Consider the following 22,777-nt stretch of genomic DNA (forward strand, 5'->3'; position numbering starts at 1 on the left):
AGGAGTACGCAGTGGAGTTGGCGAAAACGAACTGGCAGCAATTCAGTGACTTCCTCAACTTAACTCTGAGCACAGCTAGGGCATGGCATATCCTGAAACCACTCATCGATCCGACCAAAACCAAAGCAGAAAACACTAAAGCAATATACCGATTAATCCACCAGTTCGAAGGAACCGATGAGGAACTCCTGGACAAAGTGCGCATCAAGACACAAACCCGATAACCTATAGATGAGATTATCGGGGGAAAGAAAATCCAAGCCTAGATAGACCCATCACACGAGAAGAAGTCTATGCAGCAATTCAAAGCATAACTAGGAATACGGCTGTGGGTGCGGACAAAATCAACAACGGACTCATCCGCAACCTCAGTGACGAGCTAGTCGCAGAATTAAGCACTGATAAATTACTCTTCTACGCAGTCAAAAACAATTAAACATGGTGTAGCCGTTTCTTCTTTCATGTCGGTCTTCGTAAAATCATGTATGCACAATGCTCAAAAAAATTTTGAACAGTTAACTTTTCTGAGAGCATGGGGGTTCCCTAAAGCGGCCGTCTCAAGTATATGAAAGAGGTAGACAAGTTTTTCAGTAAAACACTCTCCGGGGCATGTTGGTTCATAGCTAACAAGAATAAAAGCGCAACAACACGACACAAAGAAGGAGGAAACCGACAGGACAGGCGCTAACTTGCAACACTTTACTGTCTTCATAAACCGCCGCGTATATATCAACCACAGGGGGAGGGGGGGGGGGGGGTAAAGACAGATAGGGGGTGAAGAAAGTACGAAAAGAAAAAAGAGACGAAAGTGGAACCTCAGAAAAGAAAATTAGACCAGTTGTGATCCCGTATTCGCATAAAGTTGCACATAATCTTAAGCATGTTGCTTCCAAGTACAAGGTGCCAGTGGTTTTTTCTGCTCCCAGGAAACTCGCCGCATTGTGCCGAGTGACTAACCCGGATAAGGACAAGAATAAAGTTTGCCAAACGAAACATGCTAACCCTTTTGTAGATTGTGCGGTTGGAGTTGTGTATAGCATCCCACTGACGTGTGGTAAAACTTACATCGGCCAAACGGGGCGATGTATTAATGACCGTTTGAGAGAACACAGTCTGTCATTAAACAATGGGACCGGGTCAAATCTACCGATTCACTGTAAGGATTGCTGGAAAGAAGAAGAAGGAAGAAAGAAGGCATGTGGAGCAAAACTTCTGGAAAAAAGTGTAATCTGCAAAAGTAAAGACACGATCGCACGCGAATTGATAGAAGCGCACAGAATATGTAAGAGTGGTAGTGCATGTGTTAGCACCCCGTCGATCGTGATGTATAAAAAAGAATGTCAGTTTTTAGATATGGCATAGTATCTGCGGAATCACCTGTTCTTGTTGTGCAATATTCGAGTTTTCAACGCACGTGCTTTCAACTGCGTTCCCCCTATCTGTCTTTACCCCCCCAGTGGTTGATATATACGCGGCGGTTTATGAAGACAGTAAAGTGTTGCAAGTTAGCGCCTGTCCTGTCGGTTTCCTCCTGCTTTGTGTCGTGTTGTGGCGCTTTTATTCTTGTTAACAGACAAGTTCTATCAGGTCCCACATTGCCAGCAGTAGGCACTAGCGCGAAAAAAGAAAGGTTGGTGTCATCCCGTATATGCATAGAACTTTACACTGCCTGAAAAAAGTAGGTGGACGCTATGATGTTGACGTGGTTTCCTCCGCCCCCGCCAAGCTTTCCCGTCTGTGCGCGTCCGTTCAAAAACGGGCGGACGCAACACGCCGTCCCGTTAGTAAAGTATGTGGCATCAAGCACGTCAACAAATATGCTGAATGCTGTAAAAATGTACCGTACAAAACTCCGCCGACATACGGGCATGCTCACATGGGCCAAACTGGCCGCTCCTAGAACATGCGCCTTATAGAGCGTAAGAACAGCTTGAACCAAGACCACTCTAACCTGTGTGACCAGTGTCGGGAATCCGACCGGCTAGGAAAACGCAAGCAATGTGCCCCAGAATTTTATAACATTACTGTTCTTTTTACACACTATCATCAACTAAAATGCAAGATAAAGGAAGCGTATTGCACCGCAAAATGATTCGACACGTGCATTAGCACCCCTTAAGTCAACCTAACAAGCCATGAAATAGCTTTCCTTGATGACACTTGATGTTGTTTCGTGTACGTATTTCTTCTTTCGTGCCGATGTTCACTGCATTGGTTTAGATCTCTTGCGATGCGCGTGTAATCCGTTTGTGATTAAGATCCCTGGAGCGATGTCATTGAGCCTTTGTCTCTGGATTCTTTGTTTTTTTCGCCTTTTTGTGTACATCTCGCTGTTTTTTCCCAATAAACGTTCAGTTGCGAGTGAGCGCTTCGGTGGTGTTGTCGTCTTTTTCTTCTCGCCTTCATCTTTTTGTAGCTCGTTAACCATTGATCTCTCGCTGTACCTCCGGAGCAGCAGGCCAGGGCGCGCAGGGGCCGTAGGGGGACCAGCCTTCAATTAATTGCTCCTATTCGAGCAGCGCAGCGCCCATTGTTGAGCGCGGGTGCGAGCGCAAATGCTCTAGTAGCGAGCCGCCATCCGGTGCGCGATAAAGCCGGTCGATGTAATTCAGTGTCCTGCGCGCTGCGCGTCGCTCGAGCGGCCACGCTCCTGCTTCGGATAGCAGTGCGGCGCATTGTGAGTTTTGGACAGGCCGAGGCACACACGCAAGGACTTACGGTGTTGTAGCTCGAGCTTTTTCCAACACGGCTGGCGCACTGTGACAAGCGGCAGCGCTGAGAGCGCCGCCCCCAATGCTGCGGCGTTGTATAGCCGCAGCGCGGCTTGCTGGGAGATTACCTGGCCTCGATCGGTGAGCTTGGGCACGGGACGGAAGGAAAGGAGCCTGTAGATGTCCAGGACAAGGCACCGCACCGATTTCCGCCAAAGAATCGGATTTCCATCCAGTGACAGTGGCGCAAGGCGCGCGCGCGAGCGCGAAACGCAGGTTATGGCCACCGGTTTGTCCGCGCACAGCGACAGACCAAGCCCTCGCAAGCAGGTGACGATTGCGGTCAGATATCCCTGAAGGCCCTCCCGCACTCGGTGCGCCTCGCTCGGTGGTCCCCGGCAGCAGAGAGCTATGTCGTCTGCATATATGCGTCGTTTATGGGGGGCTCGGGAGCCACTGTGCCAGCTGCGTTTACGGGGCTAGGTGGCGCGAACCGGTGGGCAAACCGCTCTGCTACCTCTTCATAGCTGAGTCCACTGGATATGGCGTGGGCAGCCAGCGGTTGAGGGCTTGCCTGTGGTTCGGTGATGCGCGGCAGGGTCTCAAACAGCGTCCGCGAGCTATAGCATCTTCCTCCATCCTTCGGCATAGTGAAGCTCACTGCCGGCGGTATTGTTTTTTGGAGTGGCGACGCGCTGCCGCGTCCAGGCGGTTGTATACAGTCCAGTCGGCGGCTCAGTCAGTCCGTCGCGCCCGTCGCTCTAAGCGATCTCGCTTCTCGCGCAGGCCAAACAGGTTCTTCTCACGTGTGGGTTGTCCCGCCCCCATCTCTGCTCGTCGGGTGGCTGCGAGGGCGCTCCGGACTATAAGCTTGAAAAGAAATCTGCGGCAGTCGCCGCCGCCTGGTCGACCGACCACCTGAACTCCATTATACTAACTGGAGCGCGTTCTGGCGGGTGGTCGACGAGGCGCTTGCAAGTGGCCCCGACTTCTTTTTGAAGCCTAGTCAGGAGCGCCCTCACACCCCATCCCTAAAATACACAGTACGAGAAGAACATAAAAATCGGTTTAAAAAACGGCATTCAGAGAATGGGCTCTAAATATGATTGGGCCACTAGGTTTACGTGTCATGCCCCATAATTGCACAGTTCTACTCAAACTCTCTCCCCTACAAAGTAAAAAAGAAAACACATAAAAGGACCTCAGAGATACTCACTCCCACGTGTCGGCGGCTTCCCGAAAACACGTGATCTTGGCGGTTCCCAGCATTACGTCAATTATTAGTCTCAACCGAGCCGCTACCGCCTTGAATAGGAAATGGGAGCATTGAACCGTGTTCCCAACTGCTCATCTTCATGACGACTGTTGACAGGTGTCAGCAGAAATCGGGGAAGTGGCTCAAAACATGCCGTTGCTGCCCTTCAATGTGCGGCGGCATCCCTTTTGTTCAGCTATGCCAGCCCGCTCCCGTTATGCCAGCCCGCTCCCGATACCTTTTGGCATAGAACGTCCTCGGCCGTTGGCGCGGCCACAGGGACTGCTAGAAGCGTCCGTGCTACGCTTAACTTAACGCTTAACGGAACAATTGGTGCCGCTGTAGTTGATATTGTTACCGTGAGAAACCGACGACGAGGTTCCATGGTTAATAATAATAATAATAATAATAATAATAATAATAATAATAATAATAATAATAATAATAATAATAATAATAATAATAATAATAATAATAATAATAATAATAATAATAATCATCAAGAGTTCATTTTTCCTCTTTTACAATAAAAGGAGCAGCCGCGAACAAGTCGCTTCGGAGAGCAGCTTGACGGGGCCACTGTCCTCTAATCAACGGTATTTGGCAGCACAGGATAAATAAACCGATTAAACTGAATGTAATTTAAGGTAAAACACAAAGCAAATCGAGGTACATCATGCCAAAATCACTGATGTGGACAATGACAAACTGTTCATCAAAACACGACGAATTTGTTGTACGCTATCTTTTACACTATTGCGTGACTGTTGGTAAAGTAGAACAGGAAGCCTGTAGTGAAGCATCTGCTTGCCGTAGTTAGTAATATGCCAACGTTCTGGATTTCGGATTTTATGTGTATTCACATTTTTTGAAGCGCCCCTAAAAAAATTTATTGAGTTGTCTTTCTTGGTGATGCCTTTTCTGTGTAGTAGTGAAAGCCGATATTTATACAAAGATATCATTTTTACGACGTTTACGTGTTTAAATAATGGCCCTTTGTGCGCGGCGAAAGGAGCTTTAGAAATTAGTCTCATGGCTCTTTTATGGAGCAATAATACCGTTGTGATATTTTCCTAAGTTCCGGTTCCCCACAGTAGTCAGCAATAAATTAAAATACAGCAAAAAGTGCATTGTATAGCAGAAAATTAATTGAGAGGAGAAATACTGAAAGATGTCGACGTATGGAACCTTTGTGCGTGACAGCTTAGTGACGGAGTATTCAACATGTCCATCCCATGTCATATTCTTTGTAAAATAGACGCCTAAAGTTTTAACACATTTGTTAACTTCCATTTGACTGTAACTCTGTACCAGATGGGATAACTCATATGATTTGTTTTTGGGGTGGAAGAGTACGGCTGTTGTTTTATTTACATTGTTTTAAACTGTTCATACATGCCTATTGATCAAATTTGGCCAAGGTCGTGTTAGCGCGGCTCGATAGATCAATGCCTGAATGACCAGAGGAAAGCATACTGGTATCATAACCATCAATAATGTATTTGGCAGATGGATCTATATTGAAAATATCACAAATGTAAATAATGAAAAGAAGGAGTCCTAAAAGACTTCCTTGTGGAACTCCTGAGTTGACGGGCTGCACTGCAGAAGAAACACTACTTATTTCGACATACTGTGTTGTGTTGGATAAGTAAGAAGATATAAGAGAGTAGGCTGCACCATGTATACCATAGCGGTCTAGTTTATTGCGTAATTTTTTTTCTGATTGACGCTATTGAAAGCTTTCGAGGAATCTCAAAATATACCTAGGACTATTATCTTGTCTTCACAGTTCTCTAAAATACTCTTTTTGCGTGAGAAGGGCAAGCTCGGTTGATCTGGTTTTTTCTAAATTCAAACTGAGCGATGTTTAATATATTGCGATGACCGATGAAGGATGTAAGACGTGTGAGAATTAGCTTTTCAAAATATTTTGAGAAGGTAGGCAAGATCGAAATGGGCGATAGTTAGCAAGGTCATTTTTATCGCCTTTTTTAAACAACACTATGACCTTCGCAGACTGCATGCAATGAAAACGTGCGTCAAAAAGCTTGCTATATTACGAATAACAAATTTCTCTGGCTTTATCTGAATACCTGTGGTGTCTACAGATTTGCTGTTATTAAGGCTGTTGGAAGCCGCAACCACCTCGTCGTCTGAAACCAGATTTAAAAAAACGGTACAGTTGTTACGAGAATAATTAGGCGGCGAGTACTCGTAATATGAGGAAGGTTGAGCTATGGAAATTAAAAAAAGTCACTAAATGCGTTCGCCAGTTCAGGTCCCTCAGAATCTATTCTGCGAAGATTAAATTTGGTGAACGGTTCTGGCGTGCGCCCTATGATTGAGTTTAATTTCTTCCTGGACGCCTGATAACTATTGCTCGATGAGAGAGACAGGTTCTCATAATGCAGTTTATTTGCGGAGCGAAGCTCCTTTGTCACCTTATTTCTGAATGAGTTGAAGGTTTTCAATGCTCCAGGACATTTGGTTTTAAGAAAATTGTATAGTTTGTCAGGTTTTTTATGCGTTTAAGCAACTAAATATTGACTCACGGTTTACGAACTTGCGTGGGGGATTGTGTTCTTTGTAAAAAAACAAGTGGAATATATTTCCTGAAATATCGTGATAAATTTATTGTGCTCTACTTCGGCATGTGTCACAAAAAAACTTCGCTCCAATCTGCGCCGGCTATATGCTAACGAAAGTTGGAAAGTGTAGAAAGAATAATCTCCCTGTTAGATTAAGTTTATGGTTCACAGATTGGAAAATAGGTAGGTGATCACTAATTTGTAAACTGATTACTGCGGATGTTAGGTGACCTGGATTTATATTTGTACTGAAAACGTCTAGTATTGTTTCCGATTCTCCTGTTACCCTCGTTGGCGCATTCACAGCATTCAGACAACAGTGGACTTTTAACAGTGCATCTATTTCACTCCTCACCGTGCTGTTGGTTAAGAGATTAATATTGAAGTCACCGCCAAGGACAATATTATACTTAATGTGGTCTACATATTCCAGAAGAGAATCCAGAAAATAAAATAAAATACTCGTATCACCAGACGGAGGACGATAACACAAAGTAAATACATATGAGCGGAATTTAAACGGTGTCCAGTCGCGGGTACAGGCATCACAGAAAATTCTTCAGAAAAGTTCTCTTTAGTGCAGCCCATGTGGTTAGCCTTACTCTTGTATAACTTGATTTGTAATGGCACTCATACTATTTTTTCCAAGTTTTTGACGACATTGCTCTATTAGTCTTTCATTGGGTACGTCTGGCGTATGTTTTGAAGTTTTCATGCTTGTTCCCTGCTGCAGTTATACATTTATCGCTTTTTCCAGCAATGAAATTTTGACCTACTACAGAACTGTCGAGAAAAATTGCGCACAAGTGACAAAAAAAGTGCGTATTAATAAAGAATTGAACACATGTTTTTTGTGCCCTTATGCTTGAGTGGTTCACCTGAAGTCTACCATGAAGAGGGCGCACGGAGAGGTGAACGAATCTCGCTTTTCTTTCTTCTCACGGCAGCTCGTCGTCGTCCTCTCGCGGTAGCAATATAAACGAGTAAAAATTCGGGCTTCTTACACAGCAGTGAGGTGTAAGCGCAGCGTGAGTGAACGTTGTGGTTGGCATTTAATTGCTGACATCCGCTCTCATGTTTTTAAACTTTGTAAATATTGTCAATGTGTTAAATCTTCTTTGCAACTAAAGGTGTCCATTTGTGCTCGACCGCAATCTACTATCGTTGATTTTCCCTTTTGCCACAACTTACACGGGTTTAAAAACTGGTGCTGTCGATTACAGAATGGTATATTTAACATTTGCTGCGCATATCATGTGAATATGCGCAGCAAATGGCCCTCTCTCATGGCGCTCTCACATCGATCATGTTGCAGCGAAAGGGATCGTGCTGTGGGGATGTTGCGTAGATTAAGCAAATCCCTGTCAGGAATACGTGGAAATGTACTTTTGCTGATTTATGTTTGGTATGTCCGACCAATCTTAGAACTGGGATCTGTGCTGCTTTTTGGTACAGCTGCTTACAAAATATGCTCGCTTGTTCTTTTGGAGCTCGAAGCACTTCGGTTTTGCCTTCGCCTCCCCAAATTTGTGGTCAATAACGTGCTTTTTCTTGAAGCCCGTATTCCCCCTTTATTATCTAGATTTCCTTTCCTTACTGTTCGGGAGTACCTAAGGATATATGAATCATATTTACACCGCTCCTTGTCTGGTTTTTGTTACCAGCCGACTTCCTTCCTTTGAGTCCACTGGCCTAGATTTCATACTCCTCAGGTAGGTATGGCACAAAATTTGCCTGATCCTCTAAATGTTCTTCTGTATAACATCCTTCCGACAAAAAACCGGTGAGGGTAACAACAACAACAGCGAGCAGCGCAAATAAAAAGTTCGCACTTCAACGCTGTCGAAGCTGGTTCTTCCTCGCCTTAGTTCCGACAGATTTGGTGACCCGACTTCGAACACGCAACTCCATCCTCCTACATTTATTCCGCTGGCTCTTCCGCCCTGCCTACCGGCGGTGACACTCCCTAGAACGCTCAGCCTCTCGGTTCTTCGGTGGCCGCGTTCCAGCCATTCAGCCTGCCGCCATTCTGGCCCAATAGCCCCCCGCCTGGCTCCTGCAGGTTGAGGCGCATTTCCAGCAGCGACGTATCACCAGCCAAGGGACCAAGTTCCACCACCTGGTTTCCACCCTGCCTCCTGACGTCGCTGAAGAGTTAGTGGACGTCGTCAGCTCGCCGGTCACGGCTCGCCGCTTCGACACGTTGAAGGCAGCTCTCATCGACCACAAGTCTGCTTCGGAGCGCAATAAGCTTCAGCAGCTCCTCCGCGCTACAGAGCTTGGTGACAGCCGCCCTTCACACCTCCTTCGTCGCATGCGCTAGCTCCTCGGAGGCAAAGCTGCTCAGCCCGACTCCCTTCTGCGTGAGTTGTTCATTCAGCTTCTTCCCCAGAGCATGGTCCTCGTCCTTGAGGCTGCGGGTGATCTCATTGGCCAAGCTCTCCGAACTCGCTGACCGTGTTGCGGACTACTCACAGTACCCCAACGTCAGCTCTGTGACCACTCCGCCTCCAACTACTACCGCCGACTGTCAGCTGGCGAGCATAGAAAGCCAATTATATGCTCTTGCAGGCGGCTCGATGACCTCGCGCCTTTGCCGCGCCGTTCTCCGCCGAGGTTCCGGCCACGCCGCCGCTCCCCGGAATCCCAACCGTCCGACGCACGGCCAGCCACCTTGCCCTGAGCACTCTGCTGGTACCACCATATTTTCGGCAGCTCTACCCGCAAGTGCACACACCCGTGCTCTTGGTCGGGAAACGCTGCGACCGACCACTGACGGCGGCAAGTGGTGTTGGTGGACGGACATGCGCCTCTTTTACGTTTCGTACAAGATCACTGGCACTCTTTTCCTGGTCGACACGGGAGCACAAGCCAACGTCATAGCGGCCTCTTGGGCAGATAGCCGTCGCAACTAAAAGACCTCCCAGCTCCAAGCGATCAACAACTCCTCCATTCGCACTCACGGCCAGCGCTCCCTGACGCTTAACCTCGGATTGCGCTGCACGCTTCGCCGAATCTTCATTATTGCGGACGTCTCACAATCTGTTCTCGGCGCGGACCTCCTCAGTTTCTTCAACCTAGCCGTCGACATGCAAGCTCATCGCCTCATAGATCTGGGCACGCACCTCTTCGTCAACGGCGTACTCTCCACCACAGCAGCGACGGGGCTTCGCGCTCTCGTCCCTTTCTCGCCGTATGCGAAAGTTCTGGCTGATTTTGCCAGCCTCACTGAGCAGCATACCAGTGAGCCCTCGGTGAAGAACTCGATCATTCACCACATCGTGAGTTCTGAACATCTGGTGTTTGTTCGCCATCGCCGTTTGTCGGAAGAACGCCTCGCTATCGCTCTCCGTGAGTTCCAACACATGCTGGAACTCGGCATTGCATGCTCTTCCTCCAGCAACTGGGCATGGTGCTAGAGAAAGATCCAGGCGACTGGAGACCATGTGGAGATTACCGCGCCCTCAACGCTCACGCTTTACTGGACCGCTATCCACTTCCTTACATACAGGACTTCACATCAAATCTGGCAGGCTGCACGATCTTCTGTAAATTCGACTTAGTGAAGGCTTATCATCAAATTCCTGTGGAAATCAAATCTGCGCTTTGTCTGTCGATTTGTGTGCCTCTCGTCCCGTCTTGTTCGCGCAGTTCATACCCTTTCTGTTCATCTCCTCGTAGCAAGTTCATCGGGTTCTGAGCATGAGGCTCATCTGCGCGGCCTCTTCCACCGACTGGATAAATATGGGCTCGTCATCAAGCTGAACAAGTGCCTCTTTGGCGTAGCTACAATATAGTTCTTCTGCCACCTTGTCGCTCCATAGGGCAATCGGCCTCTCGACAGCAAAGTCAAAGCCATTCAAGATTTTCCCGCCGCCACGTCACTCAAAATGCTCAGAGAATTCTTGGGCCTCCTGAACTTTCATTCGAAGTGCTCCTATTTCCTGAAGTCTCTGACCGATATTTAGGCTAAGAAAACAGATTCTGCTGCGCTATTTGAGTACATTCAGTACGCTGCCGCTGAATTTTCTGCGGCCAAGAAAGCGCTTCCAGACGCCACTTTGCTTATACATCCAGTTCCTGATGCTTCACTGCGCCTCGTCACCGACGCCTCGAGCATTGCAGTCGGCTCAGTTCTCGCGCAGTACGTCTCTATTTGGCAGCCCCTCAGTTTTTTCTACCAGAAGCTGAATCCACCTGAGAGTAAATACAGCACCTTCGGTCGAGAATTGCTTGCTGTGTACCTCGCCATCAAGCACTTTCGCCACTTCCTGGAGGACCGGGACTTTCACGTCATCACGGACCATAAGCCCTAAAAATTTGCCTTCCAAAGGAACCACAGCACCTACATTGCACGAGAGATCCGCCAACTGTGTTTTATCTCCGAGCTTACAGTAAATCTCCGTCACGTCCATGGCCCGGAGAATTCTGCTGGTGGTGCGCTTTCCCTTGTTAGTGCCATGGCGTCCGAATCACCCAGTGGACATTGAGGAGCTAGCGACTGCACAGCGCAATGATCCAGAGCTGCAACGTCTTCGCTCCTGATCCACGTCCCTGTCCTTCGCCGATTGTCCACTGCCGTTTTCCTCCCAGTTCGTTACGTGCGGGAAACACCCACTGGCGTCTCGTGCCCCTGCGTACCTTTGGCTTTCCGTCGCATCTGTAGAAATATGGCGGGGGACAGCCTTCCGCCCCTGCAGCATTCCCACTCCTCGGATGCAGCGTTCCCGCTCGCTAACCGCGGATGTGGTTCGTGCTTGAGGGGACAAAGGGAAGGGACGACAATAGCGTTAACACTCATATGCTATTTATTTCAGTTGCAGTTAATACACAGAGCGGGCAAGCTAGCTACACAGTATCAACGAGGCATTCCTCGGAAATAGAAGGCTACGTAAGAAGGACTTCCGACTTGCCGGCTGGGGCAGCGGCGCGACTTCAGAGGTGTCGGCGGAGAACGTTTGTATGCGCCGATAATGGCGGCCGGGTTTTCCCGTGCGCACCGCATTCTTGGGGCAAAGCCATTCCCTAGCATTTGATGGGGAAGGCGAACAGAGCGCGCGCTTGCTGCGCTCGCTTCGCTGCCTGGAACCAGTAGTCCAGCGGCAAGGCACAACGGATCCCCGTGCGCCTGCCGCGGAAGGTGACGAGAACGTGCGGCTGCAACCGCTCTTGACGCTTGCCGGATCCCGAAGAGCTCTCTGTCCGGTCCCGCAGAATTCCGCGTAACCTACGAGGTGGCGCGGCCGTCGCCGTTCCCTTTCCCCCATGAGGGAGACTTCCCTCCTCGCCCGGTCAGGGCTGTCCCGACGGACACCGATGGAGATGGTCGGCCGCGTCGAAATGGAGGAGAAAACTGGATACCACATCCCTCCCTCCTTAAATATCGGCCTACGGTTGAACTCGTACATGGATGCCATGGCCGAAGGGGCCACGAGCGTTGCGGTGACGACTGCAAGACAGCTCGTACAGGCGGGGTGCCGGGGTCATACGATGAGCAGCAAGGTCACAGGGCACCCGTCCTTGTCCCACGGCAGGCATCCAAAATTAGCGTGTCGGGAGGTTATTGTTCGCGCCGACGCGCCTTTGCCTGAAGGTTGGGGATGACCGCCTCCCTCCCGCTCTCGTAGCCGCTGCAAACTGCTCGCCGGAGATTCCGCAGCGCGATGACTCACGGCCGCAAGGCAGCAGGCAGGGACCCTTACAATGGACACCAGGCCGGGGCAGCTTCTCTTGAATTCTGCATATCGCTCATAGGATCTCGAAATTTTTGAATAAAAAACAATGGAGACCGCGCAAACTCACCATTTGGTAAAATGCGGAGGAATGCAAGTGTCAAACAATCCTATCCGGCACCGCCCAAACGCTCGGTTCATTTGAACGTAGCTGGCTCTCTTCGGTCAAAGCACATTCGCGGTTCGCTTTCCGGCATGGTGATGTTAAGCTCACTTGAGCTACGTTAGCGTCTCTGGTTCCGCGAAATTATAAATTCGCTTCGCAGCCCAAAAATAACTTCGTTCGAATAAAGTCAGCCTTCTGTAGTTGAGTGAGACCTCTCGGCTCTAGCGAGGTTAAATACAAAACAAGCAAACCTGTTTGCGCGTGCTTGTGCCACGGTACGACTATGTCCTCCCAAAAGCGACAGGCAGCTCCCGAAGGGCCTTAGGCCTACTCGTTCTGACACTTGCGGGTGCCAACAAAGGGCCAAGGACAATAGCTAGAACGCAACGCCAAGAGGAGATACGTTTCTTCCAATGTGACACTAACGCGAACGGCGCCTACCGTTTCTCGCGGTGTCGCAGCGCCCCGGTTCTTTTCTTGTAATCACGACTGCAATCCAAATCAGCTGATTACGGCACCCGGCTCCCAGAGACAACGAGACAACACAGATAATATTTACAACTATGTACAAGAAAAATCGGGCCACCCTTCAGGATTCCGCATTCACTCGCTTCTGGCTTGCTGTTCTCCATGGACGCCTCGGTCTCGCCCTCCATGTGCGCACTTCGTAGGTTTACCTTCCAAAGGTGTGCCAATGAAGTGCTCATCAAAAGCGTAGCCTGCACGCAATTCTCCCCTGCTGCTATTACGTTCCGACGCAAACCGATGGAGATGGTCGGCCGCTTCGAAATGAAGAGAGAAAACAGGTTTCCACACATCATAGTTGAAAGTCCGCACCGCCTGGGCCACCCTGGTGTTTGTGCTACGCGGAAGCTCTTCACATCTCGTTTCCTTTTGCCAAGCATCAACGCCGACGTCCGCCACTGGGCACGAACCTGCCTTCACTGCCAGGGCGTCAATGTTCCCCGGCATACAGTCACGCCTGCCTCTTTTTTTCGGCCGCCCGACACGTGGTTTTACCATGTTCACATAGACATTGTTGGACCGCTCCCGTTGTCACGTGGGGCCTATTAACTGCTCCCGCGTGTGGATCGTTTCACCCGCAAGCCCGAGGCATTGTCTCTTGCTGACACTACGGCCTAAATCTTTGATTCGGCCTTCAAGGCCGGCTGGGCCTCTCGATTCGGCTGCCCTTCTACCATTCATGATAAAACAGCGCGGAAAAACACGAGGACGAAACAAACACGACGACACGAGCTGTGAATTTCAACTGGTGATTTATTACGCACGTATGTAAATATACTATTCCCGTAGAACAGTAACCAGAACAAAAGATATTCAAAAAACACTGCGTCATCACTGAACATCTTAAATCTACCTTTCTGCAAATGCATGCTCCAAACAGGTGATTTCGCGGTTAGCCAGTGATTATGAGGGCTTGCTAATGCATGCTGCGCCCCCCTTGTCAATTTGATACGGCTCTACTAGTTCCCTTAGTATCTCATCTTTATGTTTGAAGATGACGGATGTCTGTTGAAGCAATGGGGCGCATGTGTGCTTAGGCTGCCTGCAGTGCAGCGCCAAATTCGAACCGGCTGCCCTGTTCAAATGAATTGTGATGCTCCCTCAGGCGTTCGTTGAGACATCGCCCAGTCTGACCAACATACCATTCACCGCATGAAAGGGGGATCTTGTATACTACATTTTCGACGCACTCAGCCCTCCTCTCTGCGTCTGCTGTGGTACAACCACCACCAATCCTCCTTCCTAGTAGACTCTCGATTCCACTGCACAGCTCGGAAAATGTTGCTTAATTTTCTGCGAGACGAAAATACAACCTCAAAGTGAAATTTTCGCCCCACTTTCTTCAGACGGTGTGATAATGCGTGGACGTAAAGGATGACAGCATTATTCCGGCGCTTCGAGACTTCATCTTCCTGAGGAACACTCTTATTCTCTGATTTGAGTTTGGCCATCAGCCTTTCGCGTAACCTTCCGATATTTGCATCAGGAAAACCAGTGTCCTTAAGCATGGAAATCTGGCCTTGCACACCGCCATCATTGATATGGACACACGACTTGGTGAGGGCGGCGCGAACACAAGACAGGGCGATGCCATCCTTTACCAGCTTAGAATGTCCAGACTGAAAGCTGACCAAGGGCTTGAAGGAACGAGGCGAATACAGCCAGCAAACATGTCCGGGCTCAAGTCTCAGCTCCACATCCAAAAATTGTATCGTACCATGGTTAACGGTCTGCGTGTTGAAACCAAGTCCTTGACCATTTCTGACAAATGTGTTCACGACATCCTGCGTGCATCCTTCGTTTTCAACAAAACGAGGTAATCGTCCACGTATCTGCGTACTTTCAGTACACCGTCCGGTAACTCTCCTGCAATAGCTTTGCCAATTCTGCTAAGGAACAATTCACTTAGCAGCGGAGCCACGCGAGACACAACGCATATTCCGGAACGCTGTATAAACACATTCGCATTCCATGAAACAATGGCAGACCGGAGGTATATTTACAGCACTTTAAGGCAAGCATCCACAGATGCACCGCAAACATTTCGGAAGCGCACTTCGTCATTGTCGCAGGACGTCATGCACGCAGGATGTCATGAACACATTTGTCAGAAATGGTCAAAGACTTGCTTTCAGCATGAAGACCGTTGACCAAGGTAGGATACAATCCTTGGATGTGGAGCTGAGGCTTGATCCCGGACATGTTTGGTGGCTGTATTCGCCTCGTTCTGTCAAGCCCTTACTCAGCTTTCAGTCTGGGCATTGTAAGCTGGTAAAGGATGGCATCGCCCTGTCTCGTGTTCGCGCCGCCCTCACCAAGTCGTGCGTCCATATCATTGAGGAAGGTGTGCAAGGCCAGATTTCCAGGCTTAAGGACGCTGTTTTCCTGAGGCAACTATCGGAAGGCAGATGGCCAAAATCAAATCGGACAATAAGCGTGTTTCTCAGGAAGATGAAGTCTCGGAGCGCCGGAAGATTACTGTCATCACTTACGTCCACGCATTATCACACCGTCTTAAGAAACTGGGGCGAAAATTTCAAGTTGACGTTCTATTTTCGTCTCTTAGAAAATTAAGCAACATTTGCCGAACTGTGCAGCGGAAGCAATAGTTCCTACTAGGAAGGAGGATTGGTGGTGGTGGTTGTACCACAGCACATGCAGAGAGGAGGGTTGAGTGCGTCGAAGGTGTAGTGTACAAGATCCAACTTTCATGCGGTGGATGGTATGTTGGCCCGACTAAGCGATGTCTCAAGGAGCGCCTGAGGGGGCATCGCAATTCTTTGCACAGGGCAGCCGGCTCGAATTTTGCGCTGCACTGCAAGCAACCTAAGCACACATGCGCCCCATTGCTTCATCAGACATCCGTCATCTTCATACATAAAGATCAGATCGTAGGAGAACTAGTGGAGACCTATCACATAGACTAGGGGGGTGCAGCATGCATTATCAAGCCCTCATATTATCACCGGCTAACCGCGAAATCACCTGTTTGGAGCATGCATTTGAAGAAAGGTAGATTTAAGATATTCAGTGATGACGCAGTGTTTCTTGATTTTGTTATGTTTAGTGTTTGGCAGCAAGAGTACATGTACACACGTGCGTAATTAATCACCAGTTGAAAGTCAGCGCCCGTGTCGTCATGCTTGTTCCGTCCTATTGTTTTTTTCCGCGCTGTTTTACAATAGAGAGTAGTAACCAAATTGTTCAGCTTTCCGTACTTCTAACCGTCTATTGTCACCACTGACCGCAGCCGCCAGTTTCAATCGACCCCCTGTTTACTGCCCTTGGCAATATTCTGGACGTCCGCCACGAAATTACGACCGCCTACTATCCTTCGGCCAGTGGCATGGTGGAACGTCTGCATCGGGAACTGAAGGATGCCCTTACCACTTATGAGCAAAGGGAACGCTGGTCCGACCACCTTCCCCTCGTCCTCTTGGGCGTTCGGTCAGCCCTGAAAGCTGGTCTCGGCAGCTCTTCTGCTTAGTCTGTTAGTCTACGGTGTTCCCCTGCGTCTGCCTGGGGAATTCTTCTCAACTTCTTCCCCTCCGTTAACCCATGACGCTTCCATTGATTCATTTATTTCCCCAAAGGTCTCAATCGAGACATTACAATAGGGAGCGAGTAGTTATGGCAAACGAAGTAATAAATTATGGTTAGAGGTTTTCGATGAGCCGCTTGAATGCTTGTGAGTTGCTGATAGTGGCAACATCGGTGGCAGGCCATTCCAGTCTAGTGCTGTACGTAAGGAAATGATTGCTGAAAGATCACAGTATGGGCTTTTGGGGATACGCTGTATTCTGCTGGCAAAAGCGGGCGATGCGATGGGCTCCTTTTATGTACGGGTTATCAAAAGGGAAGGAAAGGAAACTTTTATGAAAAAGGTTAAGACCTGCTATTCTACGGCGCGCAGCTAGAGGGCTAGGTTTATTCGCGCTTTCAGTGCATAGATGCTGGCATTGTAAGGATAATTAGACAGAATGAAGCGTGCCGCGCAATTCTGAACAGACTCGACCGCGTTAGTAAGATAATTGTAGTGCGGGTGAAAAAAAGCATTAGTATACTCCAGCTCGGGTCGCACGAAAGTTTATAAAGCAAGCTCTTTAATAGAACATGGAGCGAGCGAAAAGTTACGACTTAAACAGCCTGACGCTCGATTAGCAGAATTTATTATGTGGCTAATATGAGAAATCCTAGTTAGGTCGCGGGAGATATGCGCACCGAGATATTTAAATGATCCAGATGTTGCAATCTGCATATTATTGATAGTATAGTTCGGCTCAATGTAATTACAACGACGGTGAATAGACATTAACACGGTTTTAGAAGCATTTATCATCACCCAAAATTTCCACCAGTCCAGTTTGTGAGTAAGGTGAGTTTGTGATGCCAAATGGTCGGCAGAGTTAGTAATTGCTCGGAAAATGACACAATCATCGGCGAAGTGCCGGATATTAGAAGAAATATTACAAGGTAGTTCAATAATATATATCAAGAAAGGGAGCGGCCCAAGTACCGTACTTTCCGGTACTCCTGATAACACCGGTGTTAAGGACGAATGGTGTGAGTTGTCATATACGAATTGCTGGCGGTTAGTGAAAAACCCACCAATACTGTTTAGAACGCATGGATGAAGATTAAAATGTTCTAACTTTACCAAGAGATGACAATGGGGGGCCTAATCGAACGCTTTTTCAAAGTCGAAAAATAATGCGTCAGCAAGGATGTTGCTAGCTAGGCTTAAATGTAAGTCGTTCAAGAGAAGAGCAAGTTGAGTGTCACAGGAATGAGTTTTGCGAAAACCATGCAGACTTGAGTGAAAAAAAACTGACGGATGGTAAGACGTTAGCAATATGCGACTATAATACATGTTCCATTATTTTAAAAGAGAAGATTGTTGTGGAAATGGGGCGGCATTTACTCGGTGATGATCGGCTTCCTTTTTGAAGACTGGGAAGACCTTGCCCACCTGCCAGTCATGTGGAAGTGTACCGATGTTGAGTGATTCCTGGAATATAAGTGATAAGAAAAGGCTACACGTATGTTTAGTATTTTTCAGCAATTTGGCGTTTATACCGTCCACACCGTTGGATGACTTCTTCCGCGATTCAATTATATTGACAATGCCGATGGGATCAAATGTGATGTTTTGCACGAGAAGATGCGTAAAGTATGCCGGATCAGGAAAACTGTCAAGTTGTTCATTAATAAAAACAGATCTAAATGCTATGTTTAGACAATCTGCAACCTCAGTGCTAGGAATCTGACATCCGGAACTATTATTATGTATGATCTTGTTACGTTGGCAAGGACTGAAAGATTTCGAAAATCGCTGGAGGTTAGTCTGCTGCGTGGATGGTAACGTAGTGGAAAAAAAACTTCTGTTCAGTTTGTACAGTTAGTCTGTCCTATTCTTTCGCGGCTGCGTAATGCTTCTGCCATGCGGCCTCAGGCAAAGCCATGATGCTTGTAGATACGGTCGGTGGTCTTGCACAAGCTGCGCGGGATGAGGTGCGCTGTCGACGAACTGGTGATTTGAAGACCGGAAACGCTCAACCGCAGGACGCCCGGAAAGCAATAGTGTAGCACCAGGACCTGACTCGAAGGTGTATCCTTGGCACGGAACACGGTGGCTGGAGGGCTCCAAAAGCTGCAAGCCGCAAAGTCCGACGAATTGCACCAAAAAGAAACGTGGAAATTAAGCACAGGTTATTGCTGGCGTGCTGCCGAGCCCGCTGAAGGGCGCGCCACCCCGCGCTGGCTTTTTAACAGAACTCCACGCTTGCGCGTAATGTACAGGGTTGGTTCCGGTGTTGAGATGACTCAGGGAGAGCCATGATGCTTGGAGATACGGTCGGTGGTCTTGCACAAGCTGCGCGGGGCGAGGTGCGCTGCCGCCGAACTGGTGATTTGAAGACCGGAAACGCTAAACCGCACGACGCCCGGAAAGGAGTAGTGTAGCACCAGTACCTGACACGGAGGTGTATCCTAAGCACGCAACACGGTGGCTGGAGGGCTCCAACAGCTGCAAGCCCCAGAGTCCCATGCGCTGCACAGAGAAGAAACGTGCAAAGTAAGTACAGGCCATCACTGGCGTGCTGCCTAGCCCACTGAAGGGCGCGGCGTCCCGCGCTGGCTTTTTAAGAGAACTCCACGCTTGCGCGGAACGTACATGGTTGGTTCCGGTGTTGAGATGGCTCAGGGAAAGCCAAGATGCTTGGAGATACGGTCGGTGGTCTTGCACAAGCTGCGCGGGACGAGGTGCGCTGTCGACAAACTGGTAATTTGAAGACCGGAAAGGCTCAACCGCAGGACGCCCGGAAAGCAATAGTGTAGCACCAGGACCTGACTCGAATGTGTATCCTTGGCACGGAACACGGAGGCTGGAGGGCTCCAACAGCTGCAAGCCCCGATGTCCGACGAACTGCACCAAGAAGAAACGTGGAAAGTAAGCACAGGCCAATTCTGGCGTGCTGCCGAGCCCGCTGAATGACGCGCCACCCCGCGCTAGCTTTTAACAGAACTCCACGCTTGTGGGGAATGTACAGGGATTGTTCCGGTGTTGAGATGGCTCAGAGAAAGCCATGATGCTTGGAGATATGGTCGGTGGCCTTGCACAAGCAGCGCGGGACCAGGTGCGCTGTCGCCGAACTGGTGATTTGAAGACCGGAAACGCTAAACCGCACGACGCCCGCAAAGCAATATATTGTGTAGCACCAAGACCTGACTCGAATGTGTATCCTTGGCACGCAACACGGAGGCTGGAGGGCTCGAACAGCTGCAAGCCCCAAAGTCCGACGAACTGCACCAAGAAGAAACGTGCAATGTAAGCACAGGCCATCGCTCGCGTGTTGCCAAGCCCGCTGAAGGGCACGCCGCCCCGCGCTGGCTTTTTTACAGAACTCCACGCTTGCGCGGAATGTACAAGGTTAGTTCCGGTATTGAGATGGCTCAGGGAAAGCCAAGATGCTTGGAGATACGGTCGGTGGTCTTGCACAAGCTGCGCGGGACGATGTGCGCTGCCGCCGAAGAGGTGATTTGAAGACCGGAAAGCCTCAACCGCTGGACGGCCGGAAAGCAATAGTGGAGCACCAGGACCTGACCTGGAGGTGTATCCTTGGCACGCAACACGGTGGCTGGAGGGCTGGAACAGCTGCAAGCCCCAAATTCCGATGAACTGCACCAAGAAGAAACGTGGAAAGTAAGCACAGGCCATCGCTGGCGTGCTGCCGAGCCCGCTGAAGGGCACGCCGCCCCGCGCTGGCTTTATGCAAGAACTTAACGCGTGCGCGGAATGTACACGGTTGGTTCCGGTGTTGAGATGGCTCAGGGAAAGCCAAGCTGGTTGGAGATACGGTCGGCGGTCTTGCACAAGCTGCGCGGGACGAGGTGCGCTGTCGACGAACTGTTAATTTGAAGACCGGAAAGGCTCAACCGCAGGACGCCCGGAAAGCATTAGCGTAGCACCAGGACCTGACTCGAACGTGTATCCTTCGCACGGAACACGGAGGCTGGAGGGCTCCAACAGCTGCAAGCCCCGAAGTCCGACGAACTGCACCAAGAAGAAACGTTGAAAGTAAGCACTGGGCATCTCTGGCGTTCTGCCGAGCCCTCTGAATAGCGCGCCACCCCGCGCTAGCTTTTAACAGAACTCCACGCTTGTGGGGAATGTACAGGGATTGATCCGGTTTTGAGATGGCTCAGAGAAAGCCATGATGCTTGGAGACACGGTCGGTGGTCTTGCACAAGCTGCGCGGGACGAGGTGCGCTGTCGCCGAACTGGTGATTTGAAGACCGGAAACGCTAAACCGCACGACGCCCGGAAAGGAATTGTGTAGCACCAGGACCTGACTCGGAGGTGTATCCTTGGCACGCAACACGGTGGCTGGAGGGCTCCAACAGCTGCAAGCCCCAGAGTCCCATGAACTGCACCAAGATGAAACGTGCAAAGTAAGCACAGGCCATCGCTGGCGTGCTGCCGAGACCACTGAAGGGCGCGCCGCCCCGCGCTGGCTTTTTAAGAGAACTCCACGCTTGCGCGGAATGTACACGGTTGGTTCCGGTGTTGAGATGGCTCAGGGAAAGCCAAGATGGTTGGAGATACGGTCGGTGGTCTTGCACAAGCTGCGCGGGACGAGGTGCGCTGTCGACAAACTGGTAATTTGAAGACCGGAAACGCTAAACCACACGACGCCAGGAGAGCAATAGTGTAGCACCAGGACCTGACTCGAAGGTGTATCCTTGGAACGTAACATGGGGGCTGGAGGGCTCCAACATCAAGGCGTTTAAAATATGCAAAAAAGTCGGAAACCATGGGTAAATAAAGAAAGCCTTCAGCTTATGAAACATCGATATAAACTGTTTAAGAGATTTATTGTTAGCAAACCGCCCGCAGTGCTCAAGGAATTCAAGAAATACAGAAATTTTGTCACTAAATACCTTCGTGATGCATAAAATCAATATTATTCAAACCTGTTCAACTCAACACAAGGACGCACAGACAATGTATGGAAGGCACTTAACACTGTAATTAATACTGCATAAGAAGCGGTGACTAATATAGTTAAGGATGGGACAGAACTTCAAGGCGCTGAATTAGCCGACGCTTTCAATGACTTCGTTCTGTCAGTTGGGGACCATAGCACCAGCACTTCTGACCTAAAATATATGAATGACCGAAGTAATCCAACCATATTTCTAGAGCCAGTCTCAAATAGTGAGGTTGTAGCCACTTTTTTAGCCCTGAGCAATAGCAGAGCCGCGGACGCGGGCAATATTCAAATGAAGCCCGTAAAACACGTAATTGATTTACTAGCACCTTGTCTTACCCATATTTTCAATATTAGTTTATCGACGGGAATTTTCCCCGAAGCATGCAAATTGCAAAAGTAAAAGTTGTATTTAAAAAGGGTAACAGAAATGATTTGTACAACTACCGTCCTATATCGACTCTACCTGTGTTTTCTAAGGGCTTGGAGAAAATAATTTTGAAACGCCTTACTTCATTCATTGACCGCTTTAAATTGATAAGCTGCTCACAGTATGGTTTTCGCAAAATCAAATCTACAGAACTCGCATTACTCGCCCAAAAAGAATTCATATTAGGAAAATTTGAATGCAGAAATATGGTACTTGGCCTTTTTTTGGATTTTAAAAAGCCTTCGACTTAATTAATCTTGAAATAGTGCTCCAAAAACTTGATCACTATGGCATAAGAGGCATCGCGTACAAATTAATTATGTCCTACTTACAATACCGTTCTCAATTTGTCGTCATTGAAGGAGAACATTCCTCGATAAAATCCATTATAGCAGGTGTCGCACAGGGAAGCATACTGGGCCCATTTCTGTTCATCCTTTATATTAATGAGATAGACCGCATCGATGAAACGGCCCATCACATAATCTATGCTGATGAGACGAGTTTGTTCTTTTCAGGTGAATCATATCCAGATTTAGCTAGTCGAGCAAATAGCGCACAGTCAAAAATTAATGCATGGGCACAAATGAACTGTCTTAAAGTTAACAGTAATAAAACGAAGGCTGTTTTATTTCACCGCTGCCATACACATGTGCAGTTGCCTCCTATTTTGTTAAATAACTATGAAATTGAAGTGGTCAAGAACTTTAAATCACTGGGCGTACACTTTTCACAAAACATGACATAGGATCATCACGTGAACTATATTATCAATAAACTATCCAGGACCACCGGCATTATGCGCCGTCACTGCTACTTATTTCCTACGTCTGTTAACATACTCATATATAATTCATTATTTTGTTCTTTATTAAGTTAAGCGTTTCTTGTGTGGTCCCCAACAACAGCTGGAGATATTAGTAAACTTTCCATCTTAC

General features: G+C 48.7%; 1 protein-coding gene across 1 annotated transcript in view; it reads left to right on the forward strand.

Moving 5' to 3' along the window:
- The window catches only part of LOC144120331 (uncharacterized), a 47,796-nt gene extending 38,916 nt beyond the window's left edge, over positions 1-8,880 (forward strand). The window contains exon 9 of the mRNA XM_077652706.1: positions 8,641-8,880. Coding sequence (XP_077508832.1) covers positions 8,641-8,880 — 240 coding nt within the window. The remainder of the gene's footprint in view (positions 1-8,640) is intronic.
- The last annotated feature ends 13,897 nt before the right edge of the window (positions 8,881-22,777 follow it).

Source organism: Amblyomma americanum, chromosome 2 (assembly GCF_052857255.1).
Source record: "Amblyomma americanum isolate KBUSLIRL-KWMA chromosome 2, ASM5285725v1, whole genome shotgun sequence".
In the NCBI taxonomy this organism is placed as follows: domain Eukaryota; kingdom Metazoa; phylum Arthropoda; class Arachnida; order Ixodida; family Ixodidae; genus Amblyomma; species Amblyomma americanum.